We start from the raw sequence: 18,163 nt of genomic DNA on the forward strand, positions 1-18,163 counted from the left end.
TGTTATATGCAATCCCTGTGTGAATGTTTGACACACACTAAAGTGTGCTCGCATTAGTGCACATCATTCAGTGTTTTATTTACACAGTATGGCTCATTGGACATTCCTTCACATAAGGGAATTAAAAAGACTGAGGAAGGACCAGTTTTGTCTGGTAATGTGGCTCCCACGGTGTCCTACAATGCATTTTTCCTGCTGAATACTGAGCAGGAAGTTCAACACACAAGATCGTTGTAGAACTTGCTCAGTTTCAATTTAGCGTTTTTCTTACATTTAACAGTTTCACTGCTAAAATGTTTTCATCAGAAGAACCTCACAAAAACATGGTGATACAGAACCGGTTTGATGTCAACAACGATTGGAGCTCTAAATGATTTCATAACAGCTTTGCTCTAGAGCTGGTACAGACTCAGTAGAGAGCGCTGTCCACCGGCGATCCAATCAGGCAGGACACATTTTAATGCCACGTCTGAACGGTGTGGGGCCAGTGTCTGGCTCTAGGGCACTCCAGCAGCCCAGATGCTTACCAAAACAGGGTCTGTACCTAGGAGTTTGGATTGAAGAATGATCTCCCTTATCACTACATTACCCAGTTATTCCATACTGAGAGTTAATCCGTTCACAATATACAACACTTGCATCGCGATCCATCGCGATAGCACAGCAGCAATCAATCTTCTGATTTTAAATGAACGATTTTTTTTTTCTTAGACAATGCCCTTGTGCATGAAAGGGTAATTCTGGTATTTTTTCAACCTGGGCTCTATTTTCCATCATTTGGTGTCTAAATGACTAATAGGTACAACATATTTTGGACTGGTCCAGTATTAAGTGAGAACGCTTCAGCCGGCAGCTGCAAAATGGGCTGCAATTTAATCCACCAGGGCAAGAACACCCATCAAAATACATCCACTAAAAGTGCTTGTTTTTGCCACTGACAGGAGCCAAGAGACGACCATTTGGAAATTGTTATGAACATGAAGCAAACATCCATCATCATGCATGTCTTTCATCACCGCTATTTTCAATGGATACCTGAAAATGAATCAATAGCTCTTGATAGCAGAGAATATTTCAACTGCTATAAAAAATGTTATATTACTTGTTTAGAGGAAACATGAAAGTAAATTAACTTCAAATTAAAGACACAACCTATAAACCATCATCACAACTCCTAGTCTGATGAAATTTAAATGAAAATTGCCGTAGCATAACAAAGTTGCACAGCTGATGTAATGCAAAAAGACATTCATGGTGTAATAAACAAGTGAAAACAGAATAAACTAAAATAATGAAAGCAAGTTTGAAACAGATAAACAGACCTGTCTGGTGATATCGGTCCTCCAGGGGTTGACCTGTAGTCCATCGCACCACCCACCACGTCCATATAGCCACGTGCCGTGCTCATTGGGCACTGCTCCCTCTTTGACCCGCAGTGTGCAGCCCAGAGCTGTGCCTGATAGTCCCAATAATGACGCCAAAAGAGGGAAAGATGACAAACATTTAAAGATACCATCCATAGATGGTCGATCACATCACTTATATCGGCAGATATACAAACAAGACAGACAGACTAGATACATATATGATACAAGCTTATCAGACAGCAATAAAATAGATATAGATGTTCAGTACACCAGATTAATTAAATTGGAGACAAAAATATGAACACATTTGATAAGAAAGATTTAAAAGATTAAATCAATTAAATGGACACAAAGACAGGTATTGAGCAACTGCAAATTTGTGGAAAGTTGATTGGTTTTAAATATCAAGGTCTGATTAAGGACATCACACACACACACATTTATAGATATATACAAAAAAGGTCATTCCTCTCACCTGCAGAGTCAAATATGCGGGTGTGGTTAAAAATGCTATTAATCAAGAAGTGATGTGATGTGACACAGAATTCTCCACACCCGTTCTCATCACTACCATGACCTGTGATGACTGCGTAAAGCTCCACCTAAAAACAATCACAAGTGAGTTACCTCTAACCACCTATCGCGTCCTCGTGCACTTTGTCGCTGTCATTCTGTGGTCCTTTACCTTCTTAGTTGAGGCTGGAACAGAGAATTTGATTGGCTGGTATTTCATGTTGTAGTTTTTGTCAAAGGTTCCTCCGCTGTACAGTGACGTTACCTGAAAGGGGTAAAGCTTCTCTACAGGATCACCTGTGACAGAGAAGGATTGTGACTTACAGCCTCTGTTCAACTGAGGCCCATCACCAAAACCTGAAGGCTGTTGTGTATTTTAACCTTGTATAAGTTACTAATGGTGACAAGGGACATGCCACCACAATGGAATAGTGCCATTAAATTGAGCATTGTGATGTTTAAATAACAATAAAGAGGAAGATCACGGGCATCCGGATAGCGTAGCAGTCTATTCCGTTGCCTACCAACATGGGGGTCACCGGTCCGAATCCCCGTGTTACCTCCGGCTTGGTCTGGCATCCCTACAGATACAATAGGCCATGTCTGCAGATGGAAAGCCGGAGGTGGGTATGTGTCCTGGTTGCTGCACTAGCACCTCCTCTGGTCGGTCGGGGCACCTGTTTGGGGGGGAGGGGGAACTGTGGGGAATAGCATGATGCTCCCATGCGCTACGTCCCCCTGGTGAAACTCCTCACTGTCAGGTGAAAAGAAGTGGCTGTCCACTCCACATGTATTGGAGGAGGCATGTGGTAGTCTGCAGCCCTCCCCGGATTGGCAGAGTGGGTGGCGCTGCGACCGAGACAGCTCGGAAAAATGGGGTAATTGGCTGGATACAATTGGGGCGAAAAAGGGGGAGCATTTAAAAAGGGGGGGGATCACTATATGGAACATAAAGATTAGCATACGTGGTTTTTTTTTTTGAGAGCAAGATTTATAAAAGCTATATTTTTTCCATCAACATATCCCTTGCAACCACTGCTAACTGCTTTCCAACCATTCTGTCACATGCCTGAAGAGTTGATCACCTAATTATTCTCTAGAAAAAATGGCAAGCATGTTTTATGTGGAACACGATGCCAAGTATTTGTGACTGTCGGCTGGAAATTTTCCTCTAACTATCCACAAGATTATCTTCGATGTCAAGATTCTTGTTGTTAACTTTAACAAGATTTTATCATTATAGTTGGGAGAAAAAAATGCAATATTTCACTTACAACCTCCACAATAACAAAGTTACATGCATTTGTGCCTCAAAATTCCTCAAGGTTGTGAATTTTTTTGCTCTTTTGAGAAAAAGCTACCATTGAATCTGTCACCAATTTTTTCATAAGAAATACAAGAACACACACTTATTGATATTGCAGATGTTTTGATTATGCTCTTACTAAGGGCAATGTACTACGAGTGCACCAGTAGAATATCACGACCTGTCCATTATACCCAGTCTGAAGACATTTACAGTTGACATGTGTTAGTATTAGGTCAGGCCTAAGACAACAGGCAGTACCTGTTTGATTGCTGCTACTGAACCTAAGGTTGAGGGACACCATCCATGGCATGGCCCAGGGCACTGTCTTCATAGTGAAGGTACATTTGTTGTTGTTGAGCAGGGGGATGAGAGGGGATACGTCAGTTAGCCAGTGTCCTATGCCTCTGTAGTGAAAAAAATAACCTTTCTGAGTCATACTGCAGGATATACAAGCGATATTAGTCAATGAGTCATATTAAAGCCACCATCTTATTATTATGACCATCATCATCATCATCATCATCACTATATTAGATGTAGAGTTGTTTTTAAACAAAAACTACAAGAAGCTTCTTATGAAAGAGAAATAAACAACACAGAATCATGCTTACACAACAAAAGAAAAGGGCATCAGCATCATCAAAAACTATCCACAAGAGCGGCAGGGAGATACAGACCCATAGGGTAGGGGTAGTATGCAAATCCTAATAAGACAATGTGTCATTCAAGAAAAACTGAAAATGATCTGCTTATTCTTTTAGCGCTGTACTTTATGTTCATGTGAATCATTTTTACTATCACACTGGGAACAAGGAGGAGCGGTCCAAGTCTTTTCACATTGACGTCATACCTGCGGAACGCAGTAATCCATCGGCCCAGCTCCACGTTGCAGTAGGGGCCCAAGTAGTCGCAGCACACAAACAGCTGCACCGTGTGGTCCCAGTGGGCGCAGGTGGAGTCTCTGCTGCCAGGACAGGAAAGAGAGGTATCCAGCTCCAGTGTGTCAAAGTCCAACATGCCTGCAATATGCCAAATACAGATGTTGATGTCATCCGCTATGAATTAACATGGTTTGTTATTTCCCATTGTATTTTGTTATTTTGATTTGAGAGAAATTTTAAAGAACAGAAAGCACCTGGAATTCTTTTTTTTTTTAAAACTTGTTTACACAACGGGCCTCATCGAGCACTTGAACAAAACAAAAGGAAAACTATTTCTCCAAATTTCTTTTGGTTACGTGAGCAATAAAACCTAAATAAAATGGGTCTTGTGAGGTCATGTGTAATGGTCACCTACAGCTTATGACAGAAATTTAAAAAAATAGATATATAAATAAATTCTCTTTGGTAAACTCACCACTTTTGCTGCAATAATGTGTTACTTTTCTTCCAATAATGTGTTTACTGTTCAGATTGGATAATTTTTTAAAGTGCTAGACAGGATTACAAAAAGTGCTTGTTGAACTTTCAGGATCGTACGTTGCTGATGATAAGAGAGTTGGCATAGTTGTGAGGTACGCCAAGGGCAAACCCTGGACAAAATGTACCTGCCAGAAGCCAGTGATTATAGGTTATAAGCATCCTAGACAGTATTTTGAAAAGGACAAGTGGTACAATTGATTGTTGCAGCATAGTGATGTGTTGATAGATGGACAGAAAATGCAGAAACATGAGGTCTTGTGCAGTGAGTTGCACGCGGCACCAATACTGGCAGAGTTAGATTTTAATTTCCTCTGCAACAACCCTAAATTGCAAAATGGATCCAGCAGAGCTATAAAGATGACTGGATTAGAAAGTCCACAACAAGTACAACTGATAATGTTACCAATTGGAAGCTCCACTGTAGCCACCGCTCCTTTGTCCCCCTGCATCAAAACCTTGTCAAAAACACAGACCACCTGGGCAGCCGTTTGAAGCCTGGTCTGGAGTCCGTGGTAGAAGTGAAACCTGAGGGGCATGCAGAGATGCAAACATGAAATATAAAAGTGTATTATCAATTTTCACGAGAGTAAAGTCAAACTGAACTGTGCATAATCATTTCTATAGATTCTCCAGTTGGTCTCCATTGCTTTAGCTGGAAACCATCACTACATCCCGGTCATTCTGATAAACCCATAAAAAAAAAAAAATCTCCTTTTATTTGTGATTTTTTTTTCGGTCTTTTTAATCAAATGGAGAGCTTTATGTTAATTTCAAGTGTACATGATCATCAGTAGTACAAGTACACCGATGCTGTTTACAATAAAAAAAGAGTAATTTTAAGGAAATGAATTGTGAAAATTATCTTTTTGCATTTTTGTATCAGGGGTATGTAGCTATGTTGATTGTCGCTGCGTTTTTAAACAGACCCTCAATTTTCTTTTTTCCCATTCATTACCCAAACCGCTTATCTTTACTCAGGGTCACGGGGAGGCTGGAGCCTATCCCAGCAATCATTAGGCAGCAGGTGGGGAGATACCCTGGACAGGCTGCCAGTCCCTCACAGGGCCAACACACACACATTCACACCTAGGGACAATTTAGTATGGCCGGTTCACCTGACCTACATGTCTTTGGACTGTGGGAGGAAACCGGAGCAGCTGAAGGAAACACACGCAGACACAGGGAGAACATGCAAACTCCACACAGATGGTGACCCAGGATGACCCCCAAGGTTGGACTAGCCCGAGGCTCAAAGCTAGGACCTTCTTGCTGTGAGGCGACTGTGCTAACCACTGCGCCACTGACCCTCAAATTTGTCAAGGAAAAAAACCTACTGGCTTTAACTAGCTTTCAATAAATGGATAGTCAAAAAAAGTTACCTCGCAATATTTTACACATTTTTGCACTCTCATTATATATTTTCAGTTCTTCTTATCCAAGGCAACTGGGTGAATATGGAGGGGGGGGTTTAGAGTCTTACTCAAGCACATTTGCTGTTACAGGAATGGTAACTGGTGAGGTCAAAACTTTTGGTCACAAGATACTCTCTACCCACTTAAACACTTCTTTTTTTTTGTTTGTTACCGCTCCCCTTCTCACCACTGGGCCTGCCAGTTGATGAAGCTGAAAGTTGGATAGAGAAACCAGCCGACCTCAGCCAGCGCCCCCTGTTGGTCAATACCCACGAAGAAGTTTGGGGACGGGGTGCTCTGGAAGGACACGTTCACTTGCTGTCCAAATCTAGAGACGAATGAAAATTTTCATTTTGGTATGTGGGCTGAAAAAAGAAACATCTAATAAAGTAACTGATGGTGAAAAATTAAAAAATGTATTACTGTGGAACAGACAGCAAGAAACTTACAAAATTATTTTGCAAACAAAGATAACACTTGAGCAAATTTGATCCAAATCATATGGTTTACAGACATTACATAACCACCATTAGGTAATCATCATCATTATTATGTGCATAAATGGAAACAAACTCTTTAGATTGAAAAAAAAACTGCCATCCACGTGTAACATTTATTAAGAACAGGACGTTATTGTTATAAAGGATGCAAGGATGTTGTTGTAACAAAAGCCAAGGCCATTGTGCCCCAGTGCCTCAAGAGTTCCCATCTTACCGAAGTGCCTGGGACACAGATGGCTCCAAATGCACCATGGCAGCAGGTAGACTCAGCGGAGTGAAACACTCATCCCCAATGCAGTTCATGTCCTGAATGGGGTTACCAGGGAAGGCATAGACAAGGACACCGGACGCATTGGACTTGGCCATGTTCTGTACCTGGTGGGGGAGGGGACAATCACAGGATGGCACTGGATCAACACACAACAAATGTCAAAGTTGCCATCCAATTAACTAACTGAATAAATAAACTGGAGACAAGATTTGACTATATTGCAAACTGCACTTTCATTACCTGTGAGATTTGGATGATGAATTTCGGAACACAAAATGTGGTGGTGTAAACTTGAAGTTTTGGGCAAAGGATGTACAATATGAATTCAAGAGAGAAGTTCCTGCCTTCTTCATTCACAAACTCCAACTGTGTTATTTTTTTAACCCTCAAAAGACTGTGATGTCATCATACCTTGGTGAAAAAAGAGCAGGTGCCCTCAGACACCCAGGCCACTGCACCTGCCACAGAGAAAGAGGGCTTGCACCCATCTCCAGCATCAATCAGTTCATATGACCTCTGAGCCCAGCGTCCCATAAGCCAATCATATCTGGCATCTAGTCTCTTGACAATCACTGGCATGCTCCATCCTGTGTGGGAAGAGATGGGATATTAGACACATGCAACTATTGTAGAATTAATTCCACTTTAGAGAGGAAAACGCTGTACTGTTGCACTTGAATGTGTTTATGAAAGAAATGCAACTGAGTATTCAGAGTAAGAGTCAGTGACAGTCAGTTTTATTAGTCAAGTTTGACAGCATATGAGGAAATTGGCTAGGTGCGTTGCTCCCAGTTACACACAGTATATACACATGTCCAAAACAAGATAAGATAAGAACGAGCCAAATGTGAATTTAGAATATCAAAACTAAATACAAAAATTATAAAAAATAAGACATGAACATGACTACCGATCCATGTATTAGCAATATTTCAGGCGTAGCATATTAGAAACATGTTGCGGCCATGATGACACCCGTTAATTCTGAGACATAAAGCATGTAGTCCTGCACAGAAATTATATTGCACAGTTCCTGAAAATAAAATTGTACGGCTCTTATTGCACAAGTTATTGTGCAAGATATTGCATTTGGGAGGTGTGAAAGAGCATATCAGTTTCTAACTTGGGGGTCACAATTTCTGTCAATATTGACTTAAAGCAACACAAGCTGCCTCTTACCCTCGCAGGTGAAAGCAGCCTGGGAAAGACCACAGTTGTGTCCTGTGCAGCCCCAGGAATAGAGGACACTGGGGATCCAGTTACCCAGGGCAAACACTGGTACAGGAGAGAAGTGCAACCTGGACAGCACCTCTTTCTTTCTGTAAATAAAATTGCACATTAATATCGTAAACTCTTTTGACATCTTAGTTAAAGCTGAAATCTGGGATTTTTCTCAACATATAAATATTTTATCCATCTCCATTTTGTCCATCCATGGAATTAGGCAGAGCTGGGCTATAGTTCAACATTATTGTTAATTGTCTTTCAATGATATTGTATCGGGATGAGATCCGGATGCTGTCATATTGTGATACACCATTTTGTTGTCTAAATAAACAATGATGAGAAGTTTTAGTTAAAATTTCTCTCATGTGTTCTGAAACATTTGAAGGAATATAATTTTAAACTAGTTTGGTTTGATGCCATACTTTACCAAACAGCAATATTGGATTCTTAACACACACACAATATATACATTACACACACACACACACACACACACACACACACACACACACACACACACACACACACACACACACACACACACACACACACACACACACACACTTTTGACTGGTACTGCATATTGCACCTTTCGCTCCCGGAGGAAGCGAGAACGACAGAGACCGATCGGGGAAATCACAGATTTCAACTTTCAACTCCATCTCTAAGCACCTGTGCATGACGGCGCGGTGGACCTGCTCCCTCATCCAGAGAGCATCATCGACCGCAGAGTCGTCCAGCGACACAAACAGAACCTGGGCGCTCTCCGGCAGATGGACCAGGTCAGCCAGAGACGACTCCGAGCCCCACAGACACTCTAGGAAACCAGATTTGTTTGTGAAGGCGTGAATGATAAGGGATCCCCGCAGACCCTCCGCCGGGTATACAAACTCCCCATCCAAGGTATGGACTTTGAATGTCACCGCTGTGTCCCCCGGCTCGAGTCCTGACGTTTTGGGGCCACTTTTGAGCTTCACGTAGACGGCGTCTTCCCCAGACGGAGCCCGATCCTCGTCTTCTTCGGTCAAGTTGACTCGCCGCCTCAGTCTCGATGTATCAACGCGAATCACATGAGCTGTCACAAGGAACCAAAACATTAACGTCTTCAATGAAACGAAGGACATGTTTCTGCCTCAGATGGGGAGGATTTAAAACCCCGTAAGTTACACGCAGACTGGGAAGCTAAACATTATAACACGTTATTTTTTTCTTTAAAAACGACGTGAAACATCCCCTTCAAGTGACGCGCAGAGCTACGCACCACTAAGCGACTTCCTCTTTAAGGAGGTTTGAGCATAGGCGGGCCACGCCGGGTACGGTGGCCTATACAGGCCAAAAAAGTTAGACACACGCTTCAATGCAATTTATTATTTAGGGATGGATCAGTTGTACGGCGGGTTAAGTAAACGAACTTATTAATGCTTTTCATTGCTTGTTGTTTAAAATCCAATAAAAACATTTTTGAGGAAAAAAAGCTTTTCATATATCCACATTGTTCCGTTTTATGTGTCGCACAGTGCTTTCAGTGGTGTGGCGTTTATGTGTTGGTAACATACAACTCGACAAACAGCCAGGGCTGTCAGTCTACTAAAAGGGCAATTTTTTCCGAGCAAAAGGTAATGCCAATCGGCTGGGCCGGATTAACCATAAGGACGACAGATAATAAGTGTAGACCACTGACTTCCGGTTTCTACTACAGCAGTCATACCAGTTTCCTTTTGGTTGGCGTGACAATGGCACGTTTTCCGCGATGCCCCCAAGATTTACCATGGATAAATGTTAACGACATGCACAGACAAACTTTCACCTGCACCTACCAGCAAACGGGTGAAAAGTTTCAAGTTGTACATATCAAGTTACGTCCACAATTATGAGATTGAACGGACGGGGCCCAAGCAACAAACAACAAAAAATCTGGTTAGATCTTGTTTTTATATCAACCTGTCCCAGACCCTGAATACCGCCAAGTCGGACCCCAACATCGGTATGTTAATTTTGCCATCTAGAAAGCGATCTTTCTCCCTTTAGTAAACTACGTATCTGTCATGGCTGTAGCGTCTCACGCGTGTCGGTGTAATGGCGGTGCACAGCCGGCAGTAGCAACGTTTCCCTACGGGACAAATAGTTGTCGCAGGCGACTATCAAAGCGTCAAAATGGCCCATTCATAATCATTCGGAATCGCAGATTAACATCGTTGAATATCAGCCTAAGAAGCGCTTCTCTACGGGAGTGTGTAGGGGCCGTCATAAACGTGCTATTTATGCATATTCAAAACTAAAACACAAAACTAAGACAGGCAGTGGCCTACATAAGGGAGGACCACTCATTCAGCTTTGAGTGTAGGAATCTACGAATGTCTGACATAAAGAAATTCGGTGCAGGAGGGGGGGGAAACGAGTCCTAATAACAACGCATCGACGCCTATTTTTGCTGTCCTCAAGCTATCGCTGTGCTTAAGCGGATGAATGCTCCGGAAGTGGCGTAGAGATGACAGGTTCCTTTTGTTGCGTTCATCTCAGTTCACGGCACACCTGGCATAATGTCACGAGCTTGTTTATTTTCACAGAGTCTGTGCCACCACACAGATGAACACGCTGTCCTCCTACATTTAACTAGACCCTGGTGCCCTTCGTGAATTTTCTGAAGGATCTCACCTCTCATTGACCTTGGTATGATGATCCTGCTTCCTCTGAGGACAAGGCCATTGTATTCTGACAGCTCTGATTTCGCTTGGACGTACTGTCACATCCATAGGCACACTGCTTAAGTGTTCAGGCCATCCAGTCTTTATGAGCTTCGTGACAGACAGCAGTTCGGTGTCAGCTACTGTCGCCATTCTGATTTCATCCATTTTGCTTGAAGACGCAGGGATCCCCTCAACTACACCAGCCACATAGCATGCCCCCTCACTGTGTGTCAGTCTCTGAGCACATGCTAGCCAGTGGACTGCGTGAGAGGGTGTCTGCGACGATCAGAGTTTTCCCTGGAGCATACTCTGTATTGTATTCAGAAATCACGTCAGGACACAGCACTGTCGCTCGACACAACCTCCCCGTGGCATTCTTTATTTAGACTGACACAGCATCAAAGGCAGACCCGATCAAACAACCCAGAGCCCGCAGGCATCACCAATCGATCCCAGCACAATAGAACAGCACCAAATCAAATGCAGCACTGTCGATGTGTGCATACATAACATCCCCCCCCCCCCCGGCAGGATTTCAAACATGAAAGGTTGACACAAAGTCCTCTAGGTGGCCAGGGCGTAAACGTGTGCGAACAGGTCGCGGGGCGGCCTGAGGCTGGGCAGGAGGAGGTGGGGAGGGAGATGGCAGGGGAAGCTGAGGCCCAGAAATGTCTGGGGCCCATGTAGGAGCTGCATGAAGCCCCGGGGCGTCTCGCCATGCTGAGGGAATGGCTATGGTTGTGTCACCAGCTGTGTGTGGCAGAGCTGACACCTTCCGTAGACGACTGGAGTGCCACCGAGTGCCATCGCTGAGGAGGTAAGTGGCTGAGCCCAGCTGACGGGTGACTTGGAGAGGAGAGGACCAGTATGAAGCCATTTTATTGTCCCTGTGGGGCCTGCGGACCCTGACCCAGTCTGACACATTGATGTCTGGCACCCTGGTATGTTTTGACTGGTCAAACCGTTGCTTCATCCGCGTCTGCTGACGAGTGACTGAGGCTCTGACCCCAGAGGAAGGTGCCTGAGGTGTGGAGGGGCGGAGCCTGTCAAGGGGCATGCACAGTTCCCGGCCTAGCATGAGAGAGGCTGGGGAGACGCCTGTGGTCGAGTGCTGTGTGGCCCGATAGTGCAGCAGAGTGTGACGGATGGCCTGCGTGAAAGAGCACCCTTGGGCCATGTGTGCTCTGAGGCCGTTCTTCAGTGACTGGTGAAAACGTTCAACGCCGCCATTGGCCTGGGGGTGGTAGTACGCAGTGCGTATATGACGGATGCCCTTGCTTTCGAGATAAGCAGTGAACTCAGCAGAGACCAGCTGAGGGCCGTTGTCAGTGGTGATGGCCTTTGGGAGGCCCCAGCGAGAGAAAAGAGAGTCCAGGAAGTCGATGATGATCTGTGAGGTCACAGTGCCGGAAGTGGTGAGTTCAGGCCATTTTGAGTGTAGATCGTAGGCGACCACCATGAAGCGTTGGTGGTGGGGAACTCCATGGATCTCACCACAAATGTCCAACTGCAGGTGTTCCCAGGGCTGAGAGGGCCAGGCGAGAGGTTGTAGGGGTGGGGGAGCCTGGTGGCCAGTCTTGCCACTCACAAGGCAGGCAGAACAGTCCTTCACCAGAGCCTCAATATCTCTGTCTATCCCCGGCCACCACACCAGGTCTCGGCAGCGCTGTTTCAGTTTCACAATGCCCAGGTGGCCTTCATGCGCCGTATTCAAAACACGTGCATGGAGAGCAGCTGGGACCACTGTGCAAAAACCACGTGCCATGCAGGTGTCGTTCCAGCAGGAGAGCTCCTGTCTGACTCGGGCGAACGCAGCCAGCTCCTCTGGGACCTTGTGAGGCCAGCCGTTCTGGATGTAGGTGCGGAGCTGGGAGAGGACAGGGTCCTGTTCGGAGGCTGCCCTCAGCTCCTGCAGAGAGACAGTGGCCTGGAGGGGTGTGTGTAGCATTTGGACAATGTCCTTTTCCACACAGTCAGTGTCCGTCTGTGGAGCTGGGGTGGAGACAGAGCGAGAGAGCAGGTCGGCGACAACATTGTCTCTGCCTGGGGTGAACTGCAGGCTGAAGTTGTACTGGCGGAGGCGGTCAGACCAGCGGTGCAGCCCCAGGGGTTTGTGGCCTGTCCCAGATGTGGACAGCAGCGCTGTCAGGGCCTGGTGATCTGTCCTGAGGGTGAAGGAGCGGCCATAGAGGTAGAGGTGCCACCTTTCACAAGCCCAGATACAGGCTAACGCCTCACGCTCACCCACGGAGTACCGCTGCTCGGTCAGGTTGAGGGCACGGGAGGCGAAGGCAATGGGCTTCTCCACACCGTTCTGGGTTTGAGACAGCACAGCCCCTATCGCTGTGGCTGATGCGTCACAGGTCACAAAGGTGGAGCTGGAGATGTCGAAGTGAGCCAACACTGGTGGTGAAGTCAGTTGAGTCTTGAGATCACGCACAGCGTCACTGCATGCCTTTGACCACACCCATGGCTCGTCCTTACACAGCAGCTGGCGCAGGGGGGCTGTGGTCGCAGAGTACTGGGGAAGAAACCTCAGGTAGTAACTTGTCATACCCAGGAAGGAGGCGACCTGGGCGGCCGAGCTGGGCTCAGGGATGGCCTGAATGGCGTCCACGTTGGATTGTAGTGGAGTCACACCGCTCGCTGACAGCCGGAACCCCACGAAGTCGATGGCTGGCACAGAGAGGACACATTTCTCAGCATTGAGAGTTAGCTTGTGCTTGGACAGGGCTGCGAAGACCATGTTGAGGCGCTTGTCGTGGATTTCACTGGTGGGCCCGTGTACCACTATATCGTCCAGATAAATGGCCACGCCCAGTATGCCAGCCAGCACGGAGACCATGATTTTCTGGAAGCAGCTAGGGGCGGAGCTGAGACCGAAAGGCATCCTGGTGTAGCGAAACACTCCTGCATGTGTCACAAAGGCTGTGAGGTTTCGGCTGCTGGGGTGGAGGGGCACCTGTAAGTACCCCTGTCTGAGGTCGAGCTTGGAGAACACCTCAGAGCCATAGAACTGAGCAGTGAGTTCTTCTGAGGTGGGCAGTGGATACTTATCAGCGACCACTGCCTTATTTACTGCACGTAGATCGACGCAGACACGCAGGCCCCCCGACTTCTTTTTAGCCACCACGAGGTTTGAGACCCAAGGTGATGCGTCCACCGGTTCAATGATGCCAGCTTCCAGCAGTTGTTGCAGCTCGGCGGAGACCCCATCACGGAGAGCCAACGGGATGCGGCGCAGTGGTTGGATGACAGATTTCACAGCAGGGTTGAGGAGAGGTTGATGGGCGACGGCGGAGAGGCAGCCCAGCCCCATAAACAGCGATGGCCACTTCTGCTGCCAAGGTGTGGCAACAGTCAGGATTGCTGCCCCCCTTGTGTCTAAGAGGGAGAACCCCAGAGCGGAGAACAGGTCCAGGCCCATCAGGTTGGCCCCACGGCGTGCCACATGAAAAACTGCATTGGGCACCAGCTTGGTTCCATAGCGGACAGTCACTTGGAGAGAGCCAACCAGATCGATTTTGGAGTCACCATACCCACAGAGGACAGCTGAGGATGCGGACAGTGGCAGTGAACCGAAAAATTGACTGTAGGTATCAACATTCAGGAGAGACACACCTGCACCGGTGTCCAACAGCAGGGGGATGCACACATCATTAATGTTGACTGTGCATGATTTGAATGACACTGGCCCAGAGCTCACCTTGTGAATGACGGCGGTTGAAGACTGGGGGGTGTGGCCCTCTGACCCAGCCGGGAAAGATCGACAGACGTTGGCAAAGTGATTGTGCTTACCGCAGCTACGGCATGTCTGGCCACGGGCAGGGCAGTTCTGAGCCCTTGAAACATGAGACCGAGACCCACACTTACCACAGGACTGTTGAGGGCGGGGCCGAGAACGCTGTCGTTTCAGTTGCAAGATGTCCCCAGTGGAGTCGGCGCCCGCCTCGCTCTGGCTGGGTTGTGTCCCGAGGGGCAGCCGTGAGTAGAGGGAGGAGTCGTTGGCAGCTTGACTGGAGGTGGCCACTTGCTGTGTATTTAGCATAGCAGCACACTCAGCTGCTCCCTCAACCTGTAGTGCGATGGTAATTGCTCTGGACAGCAGCAGATCGTCTTTTTCCAGCAGGAGAGTCTCACGCACCTTTGCGTTGTTGGTGTGTTCGATTAGCTGGTCGCGAACCATCTCGTCCTGAAGCGCGCCAAACTTGCATGAGCTAGCTAGCCCTCGCAAATTAGCTACGTACTGCCGCACAGACTCACCAGGCAGTTGGTGTCGCTGACGGAATATAAATCGCCGAAGGAGGGCACTCTGTGGAGCAGCGAAATGGGTGCTCATAAGTCCCACAGCTTCATCAAAGCTTGTGACGTTCCTCAGAGACCCGAGCACACGATGACCCTCTGCTCCCAAGCAGTGTAGCAACAGAGCCGTCTTCCTAGCCTGGCTCACGTCGTCGAGCCCTGAGGCGATGATGTAATTTTCAAAACTATGTAGGCAGGTGGTGGGAGAGAGATATCAGCCATCCTCGTCGCCAATATTGTATTCAGAAATCACGTCAGGACACAGCGCTGTCGCTCGACACAACCTCTCCGTGGCATTCTTTATTTAGACTGACACAGCATCAAAGGCAGACCCGATCAAACAACCCAGAGCCCGCAGGCATCACCAATCGATCCCAGCACAATAGAACAGCACCAAATCAAATGCAGCACTGTCGATGTGTGCATACATAACACTCTGCTTCTGGGTTAAATCTCATGAGCCTCACGAGAAGACGCTGACATCGTAATGGTACATTGTCCAGGCTGTGGATGTTAATGAGAGGCACTAGCGGCTTGTGGTCAATTACAAGCTTAAACTGCTCCAGTCCATTGAGGTATCTGTCAAACTTCTCGCATGCCCACACACCAGCCAGACATTCATTTTCTATCTGGGCATAGCGTGTTTCTGCTTCTGTGACGCATCTGGAGCAATATGCCACAGGTTTCCACTGCTCCCCATGGAGTTGAAGGAGTACACCTCCCCAATCCATAACTACTTGCATCCGCTGACACAGCAGTGGGCGTGTTCACGTCGTAGTATGCAAGTACTGGTGCAGTTGTCAACAACTCCTTGGTATGTTCAAAAGCTGTTTGTTGTGCGTGACTCCATGTCCATGCATTCTTGTTTTTCATGAGCTCATACAGTGGCTGTCCTACTGTTGAGAGGTTGGGGATGTATCTTCCCAGATAATTTACCATTCCCAGTATCCTTTTCAACTCTTGCACGTCTGCTGGTGGTGACAGCTGCCGAGTGTACATGAGCGTTGGTGTATTGCCTGACGGTGATTCATTAAAACCGGTAAAAGCTAAATAAAGCCTCCATCGCAGTTATTTACAGGTATGTGTCCTGGTCGCTGCACTAGCGCCTCCTCTGGTCGGTTGGGGCGCCTGTTCGGGGCGGAGGGGGAATTGGGTGAATAGCGTGATCCTCCCACAAGCTACGTCCCCCTGGCGAAACTCCTCACCGTCAGGTAAAAAGAAGCGGCTGGCGACTCCACATGTATCGGAGGAGACTTGTGGTAGTCTGCAGCCCTCCCCAGTTTGGCAGAAGGGGTGGAGCAGCGACCGGGACGGCTCGGAAGAGTGGGGTAATTGACCAAGTGCAATTGGGGAGAAAAAGGGGGGAGGAAAAATTGTTGGCAGCACGTGACGCAGAACTAGTTTTAACGTGGACAATTAAGCATCATCTCGCCTTATCTTATGAAATATCAGATTTTGCCTAAGGGAGTCCAGCAGCTCTCACACACAAGGAAATCGACCACCATGAAGGAGCTCTTACGAGGACCGTAGGTCGATGTAATCCATAACACATTACAGCTGTATCTCAGCGCTGACAAATTTATTTGAATTCCACTGAAATATCCATATATTGTAGCGAATTCGGGGGACAACGCAACCACAGGAACTGCCACGGCCGGGAAGCGAACCTGTATCGCCCGCACCGCAGGAGACATCGCTAACCGCTAGACTAAAGGGTCAGACCCGCCAATCAGCGGCCAGCGTGTCTACTAACTAATCCATGCACGTTACAATATTCTCTGTTTTCCCACCAGCAAAAACACAATTTTCACGAATACATAAGTTTTTCAGTGCTCAGTCAGATAATTTTCTGGAATTGTCCTAAAAATTAGCAAATGTGCGAGGATAACAAACAGCAATGAGATCGTAGATTACCGTGATAAAAACGAGATTTCAAAGTATCGTAATTTTTAAAAAATCAAAATTAATCTCTTCCAGGACAGAAACTCCAACCCTTCGTGGACCTGATGGGAGCAAAGTAAATTGGCAATATGTTACCTAAAGAAAGTCACCTGACATAACCAGAGCGAGTATTCAGCTGAAGCGTTTTGATAAAGACTGATTTCATCCCTGCAGGTGTCGCCCGACCAGCTGTGGAGACCATCAAGTCGGATGGATTTAAGTGAAGATGACGTCTCTCTTGTAGGAGCAGTGTAGAGGTGTATGTCTCCTGTAGCTGCATGTTGTCTTACACATACTATAACCGAGCAGAGTGTGGGAAAATAATGTTTATGTAGTGCAAATACAGATCATGAGCTGCATTTTTGGCGAGAAGAGAATTCTGACAAGTGTAAAACAATTTCTATAAACAATGGTAACTACCTTCATTTTGTACAAAATGAAAAAAAACCCTAATAAAACTTCCGATAAAATGTTTTTCACACTAAACTAGAATTTCCTTCACAGTATCAGTGCTCTGTTGGGTATGAAAGTGTATTTATGTCTTATTCGACCCCCAACCCCCACCAAAAAAAGAGAAAAAGATCTCATCACCAAGCCTCTTGTTCTCATAAAAATTCCATAAAAAATCAATAACTAAGATCAAATATATGAAATATAAACATAATACAATTAGAACATGAACGTGACTAACAGAAAGTGAAATCACTAAGTATAAGCGAATGAGGCAGCCCAGCAGCGCGCGGTTCTGGCTCTGGATAACACGGTGAGTTCTGGGTGATTGAGTCGTTTAGTTCCGACATGTAGTGGGAGATCAGTGAACTCACTCACTACATGGACTACAACATAAAAGCGACTTGTGAGGGAGCGTAAAACACTACACGCGGAGTTTGTGCGAAGTAGCGGTGCGCAAAAGAAAGTCCTGGTACCCCCACCCAAAAAAAGCACAAGCGCTTGTATGGTGTAGTTAGCTCCAGGTGGTTTCCGATCCACTTACAGCGCCGAGATGCATCTAAACAAAGCGGTGGGCATGCTGATGGTGACAACGGAACGTGACTTTACACCGAGAAGGCGCATATCTCTCTCTCTCTCTCTCTCTCTCTCTCTCTCTCTCTCTCTCTCTCTCTCTCTCTCTCTCTCTCTCTCTCTCTCTCTCTCTCTCTCTCTCTCTCTCTCTCTCTCTCTCTCTCTCTCTCTCTCTCTCTCTCTCTCTCTC

At 46.5% G+C, this 18,163-nt stretch overlaps 1 protein-coding gene across 1 annotated transcript; it reads right to left on the reverse strand.

The window, feature by feature from the left end:
- Window positions 1-1,268: 1,268 nt before the first annotated feature.
- On the reverse strand, window positions 1,269-9,272 carry LOC130133585 (uncharacterized). Its single transcript, XM_056302049.1, has 11 exons — window positions 8,693-9,272; window positions 7,973-8,112; window positions 7,205-7,380; window positions 6,737-6,897; window positions 6,210-6,350; window positions 5,014-5,135; window positions 4,040-4,208; window positions 3,448-3,593; window positions 2,053-2,177; window positions 1,843-1,969; window positions 1,269-1,456 (listed from the first exon to the last, which is right to left on the reverse strand). The coding sequence occupies exons 1-11, from the start codon at window positions 9,142-9,144 to the stop codon at window positions 1,284-1,286; spliced, it is 1,932 nt and encodes a 643-aa protein (XP_056158024.1). The 5' UTR covers window positions 9,145-9,272; the 3' UTR covers window positions 1,269-1,283.
- Window positions 9,273-18,163: the final 8,891 nt, after the last annotated feature.

Source organism: Lampris incognitus, unplaced genomic scaffold (assembly GCF_029633865.1).
Source record: "Lampris incognitus isolate fLamInc1 unplaced genomic scaffold, fLamInc1.hap2 scaffold_381, whole genome shotgun sequence".
Lineage (NCBI taxonomy): Eukaryota > Metazoa > Chordata > Actinopteri > Lampriformes > Lampridae > Lampris > Lampris incognitus.